Source organism: Maylandia zebra, linkage group LG8 (genome assembly GCF_041146795.1).
Source record: "Maylandia zebra isolate NMK-2024a linkage group LG8, Mzebra_GT3a, whole genome shotgun sequence".
Lineage (NCBI taxonomy): Eukaryota > Metazoa > Chordata > Actinopteri > Cichliformes > Cichlidae > Maylandia > Maylandia zebra.
This window is the reverse complement of record NC_135174.1, coordinates 9,936,708-9,952,937: the sequence shown is the minus strand read 5'-3', so window position 1 is coordinate 9,952,937 and position 16,230 is coordinate 9,936,708. Positions and strand designations below refer to the sequence as shown.

The following is a 16,230-nucleotide window of genomic DNA, read 5'->3' as shown; positions in this document are numbered from 1 at the left end:
ATGAGTGCAGTCGTTTAACCTGACAATACATCCCTGCTGTAAACCTGTGGTACAAATCAGACAAATACACCTTTCAGTTACAGCTTGATCTTTTATTTTCCATTTCGATTATGTAACAGCTGTGTGGGTCTGTCCGTGTGAGTGTGTTTACCCTTGGTTCATCAGAGTAGTATGTGAGCTCAGTCCAATTAAACCATCTCATGTGGAGAGAGACCAAACTAAAGACTCTGGCACAGCAATCCTTAAAATCAAATAAAAATGTCCTCTCTGGACTCTAAATCCTGCTCTTGAGATGGGAGAAGCACTTAGCAAATGATAATTATAGACTAACTCTGCTCTTTTTGCAGGATATGAAATCATTCTGGACTTTATTTGTTTTTGTTGTTTTTTTTCCTTCCCCAAACTCAACAACACTGCATCCATCTCCATTCAAAAAACAAATGGCGCGGCCAGCAGACCGTACGGTCAGGCCTGGGAGTACAGAAAGGGGCGGGGCATGTAGCTACATTAGTGGCATAGCTGAGCTCTCAATATGAGAAAGCTGACACACTGGACTTGGTCTCTCATTTCATATGGTTCATCATAAAAACTGATTCAGTCATGTTTTCTTCATTTGACATGATTTTATTCTTCCCTCCTTTTTTGTCGTTGTTCGTCTCTTCAGCATAGTTGTGTGTAAAGAGAGAGTAGCTGTTTGGGTCGGCTCTAGCAGCATTTCTCCTCTGGGAACGAGTGGAAGAACTCCATGCATGCTGCCATTGTTGCATTTAGTCCTTTTCTGGCACCAGCTTCAGCACTTTGCCAATGGCGATTGTTTTGCCTAATAGTATCAAGAGAATTGAGGGACAAAAGGGCGATTCAAAGATGCCTGAAAACAAATCCAGCTAACTTCAAGCCTGCACAGTGTCCTTACCTTCGTCTCTCAGTGTGAATCGCCCCATCTGAGGGAAGTCTTTGAAGGTCTCTAAGCAGATGACTCCTGCTGCCCGGAGCCTGGCGATACAAACCTGGTCCTGCTTCACAAAGCGTGGTCGTGTTTTGCTTTTCTCTCCCGTCTTCTTGTCCACCAGACAGATTAAGGCCTGTGGTGAGAATTGCACAAGTTTAGCACGAGTAATCAAATAATTAAAGAATGAAATAACCAAATAACTAATATGTAAGCCCAACAGTAACTTACTGTAATTTGCACTTCTTCGATGCAGGTGTGGATGTGAAGGACTGCATTGTAACCAGGACAAATGATGGATTTGTGCTCGATGATGACGATCTAAAAAAAACCCAAAAGAACATTTCAGAGGACTTGAAAACCAGATTGTGTCTTTAGATACTTTGCTGTTAGTAGCCTGTTACAAAAGCACATCATTTGTTTTAATTTCTTGAATATAAGAAAAATAAAGAGTAAAAAACTGAAAAAAAGGCAGTCAACATCCAAAGAGCAGCGTTGATGTCCTTCAAGAAGCCTAGAGAACTATTCCTGAAGATTACTTTAAGAAATTATAAGAAAATTTGCCTTCTTCTGACTCTTTTTTTTTTGCCTTATATGCTGTATTTTCTATGTGTGTTTGGAGATGTTTCAATACATACAGTACAGGAAAAGCTGACAAAAGATTCTGCCCGAGAATCCCAGCTGTGCATGAAAACAGCCAAGGAATGACACAATCAACAACAAGCAGGCTTCGCAGTATTCCCAGTGTTTGTTATCTTAACTTCAACCGAGCCACGGGGGGGTCCCAAGCCCGGATGAAATGCATCTTTGATCTTTTCCAGATCAAAAATGCAGATAATCAACAACTAAAAGTGAGACCCGAGTCTCACTAGAGACTACTAAATGGGAAAATCATTTTTTGCATGTTAACAATCTCTTGAAGCTTTGAAATTTTAGGAAACATTTGGTAAAAAAATGAACGTTTTGGACTACAGGTGGGTTTTTGCATGCTGCGTCACATATTCTCTTATAATACCAGAAAAGATCCTTTGAACCTTGTGACCCCTTAATATAAAGCGGTGTGTATACTACGATGTTTAAATGGATGTCTTGCCTAAGCTTATTTTCAGACCTGAAGGTAAGCATTTCACAAAGAAAAGTACAGATTATCAACACATAAGTAACTATTTGTCTGGCAAAAGTCTTACTTTATAAGCCTGTGTCTGCTCAACTTGTCCAAAGCAAGCTCCATCAGACAACTCTGCAATTAACACAGGCTTGAAAAATGTGTCTCCAAAGCTCTTATGGAGAAATGCCTCATCTTTGATAATTACTTCTGCTGGTCTGTGTAGACCTGCTGTGAACACATGATCATCAACCAGAGTGGCGACTGCTTTCTAACATAGCCAACCTGCAAAAGGATGCATTTAGTTTTGTTTTTAATATGAGACACAGCAGAGACACGGGAGCGGATTCATTACAGGAGCCTGTGGTGAGGAGTTTATTTGCTGGCATTAAATTAAATAAATGGCATCACCTGTGGTTACCTCACCCCCCTTCATCCCCCCAACTTCTCCCCACAGTTAACGACTGTCAAAGTCAGGAGTTAGAAGCCAGCATGCAGTAATTATCCAGTCTTTACCTGCGCATCAAAGGTGCGCCCAGAGTGGCAGAGGTTGTCGGGGCTGCAGAGGATAAAACCAGGAAGGATCTCTTCCTCCTCTATGCCCTTCAGCCGCAACTTCAGGTTCTCCCCAGGACTTGCGTCGTCCGTCTCCACATCGTCACTCAGCAGGCTCAAAACCTCCACCGTGTGCTGCAACACACACATGCATACAGCTACACGTGAAGTGAGGAAAGACTATTTCTGCATTGATGCAGAAATATATATGACTGGCAATGAAAATGAAACTGAGTATTTGTGGTTACAGGATCCTCTTTCAATCAAGAAGAGGACTCACCCTGTTTGGCATCATGACCAGCTGCTGGGCTTTACTAATGGATCCAGATTCCAGCTTTCCAAGGATAACAGTACCCATATCCTACAAACAAGGAAACCCACAGTTAGAGGCAATATTCAAGTAAATGCACTATACTTTGCTAACCGCTAATACACCCATGTGTCCAAATAACATCTGCCATATAGATAATTTTACACTGGTGGAATGTCATATCAAATATGGTCAAAGTTTCTTTGCTGTTTGCAAATAATCCCTGTGAGCACAGAAGCTCCGCCCCCCTTCTGTCCAAATCTCCTGTTTACGAGGAGCAGCCAATCACAGGAAAGTTGGCTTAAAGGGAAGGTGGGTGAACTGAAGGAATGCACCATAGCTCAGAACAAGATTATAATAAGGATTATCTTGAACTTTGAATCATGCAAAGCTACTCTAGTAGAGTCCAAAAATAAAAATATACAGTTCAAATATATAAGTTCACTTTAAACAGTCAGTAAATCCATTCTGACTGTGGTGGGTGTGGCTCAGGAGGTAGAGTGGAAGGTCAGAGGACTGTTTCTCCAGCGACTCAAGTCTGCATGTCAGACTATGGTTGGGGAAAGATACTGGGCCAGAGTTACCCCCGACACATGTGTGAGTGCAGGAATGTTAAACAAACCCTTAGGTACAAACAAAAGTGCTATATAAATGTGTAAGTGCCAGTCCATATCCCATTTACTTTAGTCTTAAATACTGCATTTCCTCATACTTTCAATAAGCACATAGTTCTAATGCAAGCCTTAGAAAAACATGGACTCTTGGAAGAAGCAGCTTGCTGTATAAGATATGATACTTTTCTTTTGGCAGTAAAAAAATGAAATAATGATCATGACTGTGAGCTTTCAGACACCACCAAAATAATGCACAGTGTTTTCTCCACAGCTGAAAGGTTGCTGTATCAAAGTCCTGGCAGTCTCGGTGACCATTAGTATGCAGCATCCAGTTGACTGAACCATAATCCCATTACTTCAGGAGAACATCAATTGAGGCTACTTAGTCATATAACTGCTACATAAGGCTCTTATGCAATCGCTGGGAGAGAAAGACAACAGGATAAAGACAGATGATGACATATGAAGAAAGGAAGAAGAGCCGATGGTCAATTTTTGTTTCAAAATAATTCAATTCCAACAACGCTTACAGTGTGTGATGAACTGCTTCCAACATCTAAACCAAGCTGAGCGCCAAGGAGCTCAATTATCTCAAAGAGGAATGGCTGTGCGGAGGCCACAGTGTGTGTGTGTGTGGCTCATTGTGTGACTGTCTGTGTGTTCTGGGAAAAAAACTCAAGAGGAAGCAAAATGACAAACTGACAAGAGAGCGAAAAAGGATTTTGGCAAAGTGAGCACGAACCAAAAGAAATTTTACACCCACTCATCCTCTGAGAGCGGAGCTGTGCAGAACACAAGCTGCCAATGGTTTTGGTTTTCTTCTTACAGGAAATGAGGATCAAAAGCTTCCAGTTGTTCACCTTGTATTTGTCTACGATAGGTAGTCTGACAGGCCCGTCGCTTGATCTGGTGAAGTTTGGCAAACTGTCCAGGTGGGCAATAAATGGCAAACCCCTGTTAGAAAAAGAAATAAGCAAAACAAAAGTAAACAGTAAAGGTTTTTATTGTAGTCAGCATTTGCTTCACACAAATCAATGCACAAAAAAAACAAACAACACTACAGAAAACAGAACAAATCTGTGCAGTCTTATTTCTCTATGACTTATGAGTTCTGTAAAGCAAAAAGTCAAAGAAACACCGCACACACCGGCTTCCTTCATTATAAATGCTGGAAATATTTAAATCAGCATGTGTAAACAAGCCTTACCTCCATCTTTTCATTATTACCCATCATTTATGCATACTGTTACAATTACAGATAGTCAAACACAGCCAAAGCTAGCATATAAATGTGACTTTAATGCTCCGGCTTCAGACCTTTTTTTCCACTTTTTTCCGATTTGCATATTATGAAGTGTGCATGTAGAAAGCAACACATTTGAAATGTTCCCCAATTTATCGCAGTTAACTGCCACGTTATCAAAAACACATTGCATCCAATTGCCAACTTGACCGCCCATTCAATGGCAAACTGATAGCAGACGTTTTATCGCCGTCTTGAAGCGCCAGTCTCTTTAAAGATGGCAGCTGAACACAGGTGGTTGCAAACCTGGTCCCTGTCTTTGAAGCAACCATTTCAAAGGCAACAACATCCCAGATTCACTGCACACTTTTGTAATAATGTTGTTTATGCTGCAGTGCCCAACCTCTGTAGAGGGCCAAATGGAGAAGAAATTTAAATGGAGAGGTTATGAAGCGCTAACGCAGCGTGCTTCAAAGAGTTCATTAACTAAGTGGCTGCCTCAAGGCCTAGGGTAAAATACATAAGTCTGATTTTAAACTACTTTGACAGATTACAACAGAGAACTGTGGAGTTTGAACTCAGCATAATAGATCACCTCCTTTAATTCAAACAAATTGTCTTTTTGGCCTCAGAATTTTGATCCTCTGATTCTCCCAAAGTCACCAGAGGCTGAAGGAGTGTGAGCTGAACACTACATATTGATTCTTTCTTCACACATAATTATCAACTTATGCAGCAAAGCAACTATCCTATCACCCCAGCTAAGCTTTAACATGGCCATTATGATCACTGTGTACTTCAGAATCACTGTTATTATTGTTATTTATAGATTATTATACTGTAAGAGATGATTAAGGCAGTGACCAGTTGGATGACGGGGACTAATTAGTATATTTATGTGCTTAAAGTCAGTAAGGTTGACACAGTGTTGTGGTTTTTTTGGTACTGACCCTTCTCTCTGGTGAGGTCTCACTTTATCTTATAAAGGTTCAAGCCTGGTGATGCCGTTCAGAGCACAATGACCTAACTGTGTTCTGTTTGTCTTGTGTTCTCGCGCTGTGAAGGCTTTCAAGGGCAGCCTGTCTGCTTGTTGACAGTGCAGGACGTCACCATGTGTCTTTACATCCAGAGGGGTATAATGAAAACTCTCTACTCTACACAGTAATATAATAATATAACCTGAAGTGTTGACAGAACACCTAGTGCCCCTCTAGTTGTTGCTCATCATAATCATTCATATGGTCAGCACCATAATTACAAAGAATCAAAGAATCCTCCTCACTCGACAGCTCATTTATTCATTTTTTTAATTCACTCACATATTTAAATTACCGTATTTCCCGGACTACAAAGCGCACCTGAATATTAGCCGCACAAGCTAAAATCAGGGGAAAATCCTGTTTTGTACATACATTAGCCGCACCTGACTAAAAGCCGCAGGTGTTTCAATGTTGACTTATCATATGTAAGAGAATATGCACAAAGCGAATTGTCAGGAAAGAGATGGCTGTTTGGAGACACACCCCTTTTATTAATATTTTGAAAAACAAGTTATGGGTACATATTTGCACAACTTTTTAGGTATATGTACAAGTAGCGGTAATTACAAGTACGAAACATGTGCTGTGCTTCAAAAACGAGTAACAAATGTAGTACATAACAATAACCTACACACCAGAAAAATAGATTCAGACTACCTTTTAGGCTCAGGTGGATGGATGGATGTTTTCACACTTTTCCACGCTGTCAGATTCCACCGGTGGAGTTGAGCATAACTTGCTTTTCGCAAGTTTATTGCCGCACATCATCCACGACTCCCGCTGAACGTGTAGCGCTACTTTGAAGTTTGTTTTTCGAGCTACTTGTACGGCACTATGTTGCCTGGCGGATGGACATGTGACCAACATACCACTCTTGAACCCCGATACTGTGTGTCTGATCACATGCCCTTCCGCCAGGCAACGTAGTGCCGTACAACAGCGGAACAAACAAAACAAATCGTCTTACGATATGACAAAAATCAGGGACAATCCATAGAAAAGCCGCACCTGACTAAAAGCCGCAGGGTTCAAAGCTTGTGCAAAAAGTAGCGGCTTATAGCCCGACAATTACGGTAGTACCCTTAACTTTATTTTTTCTTAAAAAGCCACGTGTTTAAATATTCATTCTTTCTTTCTTCCCCTTTTATCACTCCAAACATAACATTTATTCACAGGCTTTGTGTCAGCTACTAATCTGCATATCTGTGTAATCTATCCCTTTGTTGTCTTTCTCTTTGATTTGTCTTCCTGCAAAGCACTTAGCGTGCATTTTAAATAAACTCTCGCACGCAAATAATAGGCCGAGCCGGGCACTCATCATTTTGTACTCGTCATAGAGCAGGAAATACAGACTGCAAGAACTATATTTGAATTCGCTGAAATATAAATAAGCGTGACATACTCAGAAAGAGCTCACGCGTTCAACGCCTGATGACTTCAGGGGCCGTTCAGAGAGCTGACTTACGTGTACCAGGGGCATTCGGATACAGGGTCCTTGAGGTTGGCACCTGTGAGTCCAGAGCAAGGCATAAAGTGGATGTCCTTCTTAGGGTTGAAGCCCACCTTCTTTAGAAATGGCACCAGCTTCTCCTTACACTCCTCATACCTGCGAGAAGAAAACAAAAAAATTATTAAAATATTTCTTAACATTGTGTTTGACATAAATATCACACTGGAATCATTAATGAACAAATAAAATCAGTCACTTAACCACAACTGGTGATGCTTTAAATGCCAAAATTAATACTAACACTTTCCTGGAGATACTGCATGTTTTTCTTTTTTAAATAAAGTCCGAAATAAACATTAAAATTCCCAAATTATCCATTTTAAATCACCTTTCTAGGCTCCAGTTGACAGTGGGGTCATCCATCTTGTTGATGAGGACAATGAGATGTTTAACTCCTGCCGTTTTAGCCAGCATGGCATGCTCCCGCGTCTGCCCACCCTTTTCGAATCCCGTCTCAAACTCGCCCTTTCTTGCCGAAATCACCTGGCAAAAACCAATAAGGCAAGAGAGAAATATTTAGAGAGCGCCTTTTATATTAAATCAACCCGTGAAAGAACCGGGTGATATGTTTCTGAGGTTCAGGGATAAAGATCTGTCTCACCAGGACTGCTAGGTCAGCTTGTGACGCCCCACCGATCATGTTGGGGACAAAGCTCTTGTGTCCGGGGGCATCGAGGATGGTGAAGTGTTTTTTCTCCGTCTCGAAGTAAGCTCTTCCAACCTCGACCGTCTTCCCTTTGTCTCTCTCCTCCTGATTTGTATCCAGAGCCCACGACAGGTACCTGCAACAACCGCGCTCGTGCATTCATTTATGTTTTACAAAAAGGTGCGTACGGTACAAAGAAGGTAAATGCCGTCAAAACACGATGCCCCTCACCATGTCTCCCTGTTTTTTTCTTTCGCTTCTCTTTCATATTTCTCCAGGGTTCGTTTGTCCACCATTCCAGTTAAGTACCTTTCAATGAGGGCACAAAGGGAGGAAACGTTAACAAAACGTGCAGCCCAGCGCACGTCCGAGACGGCCACAGGTTTCGGCTGTTGTAACAGATGATTCAACTCTGTGTTTTTATTCTCCTGTATCGCTAGTTGAGCTAAAAACAACTCCATAAAGAAACGAATCAAAAACAACACAAAACATTTAAAAATAAATGGATCACTCACATGATCTGTCCTCCGATCGTCGATTTCCCGGCATCTGGCAAGTACAACCAATTTTTTAGTGAACATAACTTTGCATAAACAGCCTTAGATGAAACACAACCGAATGCAACGCACCAACATGACCAATGAAGACCACGTTAACGTGTTCTTTCTTAGGAGCGTCTGGTGGCGCCGGAGCCACTTTGGGCAGGGGCATCTCCTCCTCTTCCTCCTCCATCATCTCCTCGTCCTCTTTCTCTGCTGCGCCTCCCTCCTCCGCGCAGGTCTCCCCAGACCCCAGATTCTCCTGTCCGCCACCTCCTTCGTCTCCCCCGGGCTCCTCCTTCTGCTCCCACGTCTCTTCCTCTGTGGGCATGTCTGCCTCTGTGCTTCCATTCTCCACTGGAGCTGGAAGCACACATTTTGCACATTTCTAGTTATCTAACTCCGCTGTAATAACCGGCATCGCACCGACAACTTGGGGGCTGCTTTTCATTTGCTGGGAGGAACTTTAAAGACGCTGTATGATAGGAATAAAATCAAAAGTGACAACTGACTTATTGCAGATCCTGGGCTTCAGTCAAGCTGATGTACATCTTGCCAGATCTTTTAGCAAACTTAAATCTTTTCAAGCACATTTGCACAAAGATTTCAATCAAACAACTTCAAAGACAGGCCTCACCTCCATTTATCTACATCTCCTGCATAGTCTATTGCTTTAATTCAGCATGCTTTGTAATATGTGCTGCAGGACTTTCTAAATAACCTAAAAAGCACCCTATTGCTACATATCCGTGGTCTGCCCACTTTATAAAGACAAAATCAATGCAATGTTCTGCAACGCAAGCGCGTCAAAAATAAATAAATCAGGAGCAAGAGGACGCTGAAAATGTGCTGTGCCTTGCAGAAGAAGAAGCATCTTCCCTTGGCAACACACAAATAAGCCTCCAGTTTCCGTCACTATGAAATTATGCGGCCCAGCAGTTGAGTACAATGTCTATTTTCTTCTCCACGCCCTTCATTTATAATCAGCTGACTTTGTAGGCTGTCTCGTCAAGCTGTACTTATATTTTGAGACATGTTCGGGGACATCTGAAGGAACAAATGTTGCAGCAACCATCTCCATGAATGTGTCTGCAGGCAATGGGACTAAGGGAGGTGACTGCAGAGCTCGCTCACTTATCTGTCCTTATGTACACTACACGGTCATCTGGTTTTGTGTCCCTGCCTCAGCCACTCTTTGAAAAGCAAAAATGAGTTCCCCATAACTCAAGCAGAGGTGTATGACATCCGGGCAAAAGGCCAAATATGAGGGAAATAAAGCCTCACCAGAACAAAGTTAATATGTTCCTGGTGTAACCAAACACAGTGCACTGACACAGAGCAGGCCGGGGCCTTGGACGGGCAGCTCTTGACACATACGAATCACGGCATGTGCCAGTAGGAGATCTATTTTGGGCAGGAGCGAGTGAGGTTGCACCACATTCTACCTAGGCCCATGCACGTGGGTTTCTACCAATGACAGAAAACCAAATATGGCTCAGTAACTACTTACAAGTAGTGAGCATCCAAGCTTTAAAAACTGCATGAGGTCTGGTGTGATACTTATAACGTGGATGTTAAATCTTGCACACCTGAGCCTGTATCTACCCCCTGAAGCCTGAGCTAGAGCTGTAACTTAACCAAGTGAACATGCAGTGCACTGGAGTACACTGTGGATGCGTACCGACTGTTTCTGACACCTCCATACTGGCAGCTGGATCAGGGGTACCTTAAAGATAAGAAAACAAAAAATACTTTCGTAACTACTCATTAGAAAAGATTGCCCGCGGCTCACATACTCGTTACTACTACGTCATGAATCAGCTATTGCACCACAGCCGCACTTGTGCCGACTTGTTGATGAGTTAGAGGGTATGCTGTGCTGTTCAGCAGAGCGAGTTACACACAGGAAGGCTAACTTAGCTGGACTAGCAAGCAAGCTAGCAAGTTAAGCTAACTTCCAGCCAGCTGTCTGGAATTTAACCTACCATCTGAAGCCGGCATTTCCACAGCGCTGGCTTGAAGGAAGCTTGGTACAAACACCGGGGCGTTAACGTTGGGGACAAACGGCTTGGCGTTGACGTTAAGGGCGGCGAAGGCGGTTGGGAGTCCCGCCGCGGCAGCAGGGGCCTCGGCATCCTCTTCCAGCTCCCACGAATCCGGGGCTGTGTCTCTCGTGTCCATCGCTGCTTTTTCCAGAGTTGACAGGCTTCCCACCACCGGGCAAGGCGAATGATTTTTGTGGTTCCGTTTATACGGGTTTAGTTGCTGGTGTGTTTTAGACTCTTAGCAGCACGCTCGGTGAAGTTCCCATTGCTTTGTTAAGCCTTGCCTTGACAAGCATATGGATCCCGTAGCTGACGAGAAGTGGTGCACGGCAGCTGCACGTCCCTCGCACACCGCCAGAGGGCAGCACCGGACACCTGCAAACCCGCTAAGTCTACAGTCAGTCTTGCAGCCCCCCCCCCCCATGAAACCCAAGTATGAAACATCAGAAAAGGGATTTTTATTCTTTATTAATTTCATAACAATCTCTCAAACAGAAACAACACCACCACCAAATAGTACAATACTATATGTCAGACTTTAATCTTTAACAAATTACACAAGGTTAATGAAGCTATTAATAAATAAATAAATAATATAACTAACAAGTTGACGGGTTAGCAAGGAACAGTGTTAACATGCAAGTCTCATCTTTTCCTTTTATTATACTTCAATTATACTTCAATCTTTGGCATCAGTAACTCCTCCAGCAGAGATGGCAAAGGTTGCCTCATTCTCAGGCATATCAGGACTGGAAGCAAACACGAAGAGACAGATGAGTGTAGAACATTTATCTAAGACTTTTCACGCTTTGCTCACGTTCACATCTTTGTCACTACAGTGTCATATCATGTCTTATACTTGATCCAAGTCATTAATAATTAAACTGATCACTATGAAAATTGCCCTTGAACTGCTAAATACCTGTCAAATATCTTGGCGATTCTCATCTCCCCACGCCCCTTCCTCAAGCTGATGCGTGTGGTGGAAGCGTGGGCCAGGATGTGCCCACCAATTGGCTTCTTGGGATCAGCTTGAAACCTGAAATGGGTGAGAAACTTAAGAACATCTCAGCAGTGTTTCACACGGCGTTTTTATCAGAAAACCTCCTATTTGTAAGCATGAGGGAATCTGCGCTATCTTACGTCATTCCGGCTCCAGGATCAGCTGTCATTTGGTTGGTAATAAACACAGCTACGTTGTACTCTGACGAAAACATAGATCAGAGTCAGTGAAGTTTGAACGCAAGCATCGGTTTAAGAATCGCAATCACCCACAGAGATAGTTGAAGGTTTGTAAATAGTTGCTGTCTCATGAATGCAAACAGACTGCAATCAGTCTGAATGAGGCATTGTCAATGAACACAGACTCAGCTGGTTGTATTCTAGTTACATTCTTATAGACCAAGAAAGCTGCTGAGCTCAAAAGTGAAAGATCAATGTAATATTCTCTTAAGCAGCTCAGGAGTTGTTAAGCGTGCATCATGGGGTGCCTGGTGACTCCCACCTCTAGGACCTAGCTTCCAGGTTGGAAAAACGAAGCCAAAGTGGAAGTGCTTTAAACCTAAATCAAAGCTTTAAAAACATTCTGTCTCCATGTTGATGATTGTTTATCCGACATTCCTTATACATAAAGGTTACTATATGAGGAAAATGATCAGGGTGCTATTTCCAGTCAACCACCAGCAACTTCTGTTTCCAACAGTTCGTGTAAAAGATAAGGTGTTAATGGCATAAATATTTACACACAAAAACCGAGAATCCTGATTCAGACCTTCAGAGATTTTCTGCAGCCTTGAAAGCATCTGGGCCAGTTTCTGCTGCCGCTCAGCGAGCTCCCCTCTGCCAGAGAAGTCCACTCTGAACAGAGCCATGATGGAGTCGATAATCTACCAACGACGAGCACACAAGCAGAGTGAAAGGCCAGAGAAACAGGGAAACCCGGTTTCTAGGTGTTGTTCTCCACCTTGATTAGATTTACAGAGTTGATGACTAAAACCAATATCAGAAGAAAAGTTCTCTTGCTTACCAACAGCTTGAACACGCCTCCTTCTTCATGAAATTTGGCTGCTACAAAGTCCAACAGCTCCATCTGGTGTTCACCTGCAGAGTTTTCAGTTCTTTATAAAATGCTCTAAAAAAGTCAGTCTAAATCAACTGTAATGCATGTTCATACTAGTGTAGGCTCGGGCGTAAAGCACGTTGTCCAGCACGGCATCATGGTCCACGTTAAACCTGTCAGCGATGTCTCTCAGTCTGTCCGGGCGACTCAAATCAGACAAGTACAAGTCAAGGAAAATAGGAGGCAGATTACCATCAGCGTTACATGGCAGCGTTTCAGCTGGTATATATTTGTGCCGTGCTCATTCCAAGGATACAAGGTGTTCTCCGTGTCAATGAAGATTACTTTTCCGCCCGAGTATCCATCCTCGCCCGGCAACTGAGCAGTGACTGAATGACAAAGAACGCGTTTTAAACTACTCTGTATCAGGAAGCTAAAAACCAACAAAAAAGATTCTTTACTCACCACAGAGCGTGTGAGACAGCTGGGTTTTTCCTGTGCGAAACTCTAGAAGAAGACATACTGAGAGTAAATTCATGAATTTGAAATGTATTCATGAATTTAGATGAGAAAACATCAGAGAGGAACGCATTACAGGGGGGCGTCTGCTAACCTCCAAAGGCCTCTGTGATCGCCATACTCTCTACACCTCCACCCAGCAATTTACTGCAGAGACACAGTTCACATACATGTAAAATCATCGGTTTAATCAATACTAACGCTGCTGTTGATAAATCTCAAAAACCTCCTATATCCTCCATGTTACTGCCAATTTATCTATTAATATGCTAAAGCTATGAAGCAAAGAAGAAAGTCTAGTGTGATTACTGCGTGCACAAAGTTCAGTGAAAAATAACCCTGAGATTCACAACTGTGTGTATTTTATTGAACTACAAGCATTCTGAGCCAGTAGACGACCGCTCGCTACCTGTTATCTGCGTGAACTGCGGGGAAGTTGAAAAAAACAAACAAACAAAACTGGATAATTTATGACTGAAGGAACTGAAACAGTGCCTGAGGAGGAAGCCAGAAAGTGCACAGCTTTTAAAAAGAGTCAGCTGAGAAGGGACAATGGTTAATAACAAAAGGGAGGTTTCGGGTTAAACAAATAAACAAAGTGATGAACTTTATCTCCCCTGAGACAAGAAGTCTTCTAGGGTAAGAAAAGGAAAAGTTTCGACATAAAAAATTATACAAAACAAACAGAACAACCTAACGGAAGAAAATGTGCAGTCTGAATGTGTGCTCTGAACACAGACCACACAAAAGGAAGAAGAGTGAGGATCTGAGGAGTGTCTGATCTGTCAGCTCAACAATGTCAATGACTTTTTTGTTTAAATAGCACAACTGATTATACTTAAACTCAGTCTGATGAACACGGGAGACAAAAACATAAAAACCTATGTAGGTTTTAAGGCAGTGAAAACAAAATAAAAGCTCAATTACAACAAAAGCTCAATTAAACTTTACAAAGAACACACATGCACCGCTAATTAATGTAACAAAAACATTTTGAGGGTTTTTTTTTAATGTCGGCACAGATGCATATGACCTCTGGTCAGCAGGCAGCTTGTTCCAAAGAACAGGACCACAGTAACCAAAGCAACCTCAGCACAGTGAGAGGTTTGACCGGGTTATAAACAATTAGTAAGTCAAAGACACATTGGAGGGGTCAAGCAACAGAGAGGCTTATGAACTAGCACTGAAAGCCAATGAAGTGACTTCAATAGTGGGGTCACATTTTCACATCTATAAGAACTGATTCGTCCTACTGATGACCTGGAGACTCCTGCAAATTGAGCGTTACAATAATTCAACCTGCTTGTTTGCTAACCTAAAAGCATGGATCAATTTCTCACCAATCTTAAGTTTTAATATTTTCTGAATATGATTATCAAATCTAAGATCATTCTCCAAAATAATTTCAAGGTTCCTGACTTGAGAAAGGGATGATAAATATGAGCAAATTTTCTGTCTCTGACTTTTTGGACTAATACCAAAAACAAAGACGTTTGTTTACATTTTTTGTGACCTTCTAGCCTTCATCCAAGTGGTGAGAATTTATGCATAAAGATAGTTTGAGGGAGTTCTTAATTAAGGTATGGACGAATTCAGGTGAGAAACTACTGATGAATGCTGGACTTGCGTGTAAAATGAAAATAGGGTACACAAGGTTTTGTCCACTGTTTGTGAATGAGGCCCAATATGAGGAAAACTTAACTCAAACTCTTGGCTCCCAGTTGTGACGTGGAACACCTGCTTCCTCCTTGCGCTGTATTCAAAAGCCGTCTGGAAACCGACATTCTACAACATAAAGAGAATCAACTATAACACAAATCGTCTTTTCAGTCACGTTTTGATCCCACTACAGACATAAACAGGACAGAGCAGATATTTAAGGATTCAAAAAGCAGTGTCTTACCAGCAATTTTCCAGCAGCTTCCTTGATTTTTTCCACTTTTGCTTCTGACAGGCCCTTGATGTTACACAGAGCTTTGCGGGTAGTCATCTGGATCCCCTTAACAGTGCAGATGCCCACTGACTTCAGCTTTTTGATGTCTGCCATGTTCTGTGATCACACGGCAGGAGGGTCAGATTGATGCTCACACACTCAAATTGCTTTTTGTTAGATGAGTGATTTTGAGCTCAGCTGTTTACTCACTATCCCATGTTTCTGCAGGAGATCAATGTCTTGGAAGAAAGACTCCTGTGAGGTTCAGAGGAAAAATCTATATGAGCTAACTGATCAAGAGTAAATATAACATTAAAAAGCCTGCAGATTATAGCTTTTCATAATGTTTTAATCTACTCTTCTGTATTATCTTTATACAATATTTGTAACCAAAATATAATATAGCTTAAACTTTAAGTTATTTAAACATTGTTTTTTTTTATCTTAAGGCAAATCTTCATTTAACATATTTTTTTCCTCTTTAAAGAGGGACACTATAGTATTAACACGCACTGAATAAAATAATACTCAAATCTTACCTCATCATCCTGGAAACTAGAATCATCTTCAACAACTTGATCCTCTGCAACTTTCATTTTAATGCAGAATGAGGTCAGAATTAAAGATGAAAGGTATTTTGATTACTCAGCTAAGATATTTAGCCAGTCTAAAATCAAGCTAACTCTTTGCTAACCATACACCGCTCTTTCAAGGCAAACAAACAAACAAAGAAAAACAGGTTAAACTACAAAACAAGACTGTCAGATTATCGTATGCTTATTAGCTATCGGACGCCAACTACAGTACGCTCATGGATGAAAAACAAATATAGTGTCTAAAGTTTAAAAGATAGCTTTTTTGTGTTCATGACAAAACTGGCCTTTTGTCACCGGCGGGAATTTCTGACTCTTCAGGTGCAAGCGGAAATTTCTATTTTGACCAGTTAAATGAACGTGACCAAACAATAGTTAGTATTAATGTTGCGTTTAAGTATTCCCAATTACATCATCGGACGTTAAGGCTTTAAACAAATATCCCCATAAAATATCTGAAGGAGTTATGTCTCTCGAAATCTTTGGAACACATTCCTATCTTAATCCTTTGGAAACAACACGTGAATGCAGCATTGTCCTAAATACTACTTTCTAAACTTCTGAATTTCTAAT

General features: G+C 41.7%; 2 protein-coding genes across 3 annotated transcripts; both read right to left on the bottom strand.

Moving 5' to 3' along the window:
- Positions 1 to 71: 71 nt before the first annotated feature.
- On the bottom strand, positions 72 to 10,915 carry gspt1 (G1 to S phase transition 1). 2 transcript variants are annotated; one of them, XM_004557621.5, is made up of 14 exons: positions 10,494 to 10,914; positions 10,190 to 10,234; positions 8,599 to 8,871; positions 8,485 to 8,518; positions 8,201 to 8,278; positions 7,925 to 8,105; positions 7,652 to 7,806; positions 7,279 to 7,419; positions 4,391 to 4,484; positions 2,887 to 2,967; positions 2,568 to 2,741; positions 1,178 to 1,267; positions 914 to 1,082; positions 72 to 820 (listed from the first exon to the last, which is right to left on the bottom strand). In XM_004557621.5, exons 1-14 carry the CDS (start codon positions 10,687 to 10,689, stop codon positions 768 to 770), a joined length of 1,764 nt encoding a protein of 587 aa, XP_004557678.3. In that variant the 5' UTR covers positions 10,690 to 10,914; the 3' UTR covers positions 72 to 767. The 2 variants fall into 2 exon arrangements, with proteins under 2 accessions (XP_004557678.3, XP_004557679.3); XM_004557622.5 differs by lacking the exon at positions 10,190 to 10,234 and having other exon boundaries at positions 10,494 to 10,915.
- An 81-nt stretch (positions 10,916 to 10,996) lies between these two features.
- Positions 10,997 to 15,986, bottom strand: dmc1 (DNA meiotic recombinase 1). The gene is made up of 13 exons (XM_004557620.3): positions 15,604 to 15,986; positions 15,275 to 15,319; positions 15,035 to 15,181; positions 14,834 to 14,916; positions 13,226 to 13,278; positions 13,078 to 13,119; positions 12,929 to 13,001; positions 12,727 to 12,818; positions 12,580 to 12,653; positions 12,325 to 12,439; positions 11,697 to 11,757; positions 11,476 to 11,592; positions 10,997 to 11,302 (listed from the first exon to the last, which is right to left on the bottom strand). The coding sequence occupies exons 1-13, from the start codon at positions 15,658 to 15,660 to the stop codon at positions 11,233 to 11,235; spliced, it is 1,029 nt and encodes a 342-aa protein (XP_004557677.1). The 5' UTR covers positions 15,661 to 15,986; the 3' UTR covers positions 10,997 to 11,232.
- Positions 15,987 to 16,230: the final 244 nt, after the last annotated feature.

What these genes read in the sequence shown, in the direction of transcription:
- dmc1 (XM_004557620.3), bottom strand. Translation starts at nt 15,660, where the DNA reads ATGAAAGTTGCAGAGGATCAAGTTGTTGAAGATGATTCTAGTTTCCAG. An exon ending in ACTGGGAGCCAAGAGTTTGA is followed by an intron (nt 13,279 to 14,833) that starts GTTAAGTTTTCC and finishes GTGTCTCTGCAG; the next exon opens with TAAATTGCTGGGTGGAGGTG. An exon ending in GATCACAGAGGCCTTTGGAG is followed by an intron (nt 13,120 to 13,225) that starts GTTAGCAGACGC and finishes GTCTTCTTCTAG; the next exon opens with AGTTTCGCACAGGAAAAACC.
- gspt1 (XM_004557621.5), bottom strand. Translation starts at nt 10,689, where the DNA reads ATGGACACGAGAGACACAGCCCCGGATTCGTGGGAGCTGGAAGAGGAT. An exon ending in GGAAATGCCGGCTTCAGATG is followed by an intron (nt 10,235 to 10,493) that starts GTAGGTTAAATT and finishes CTTATCTTTAAG; the next exon opens with GTACCCCTGATCCAGCTGCC. An exon ending in GTCAACTGGAGCCTAGAAAG is followed by an intron (nt 7,420 to 7,651) that starts GTGATTTAAAAT and finishes TTCTTCTCGCAG; the next exon opens with GTATGAGGAGTGTAAGGAGA.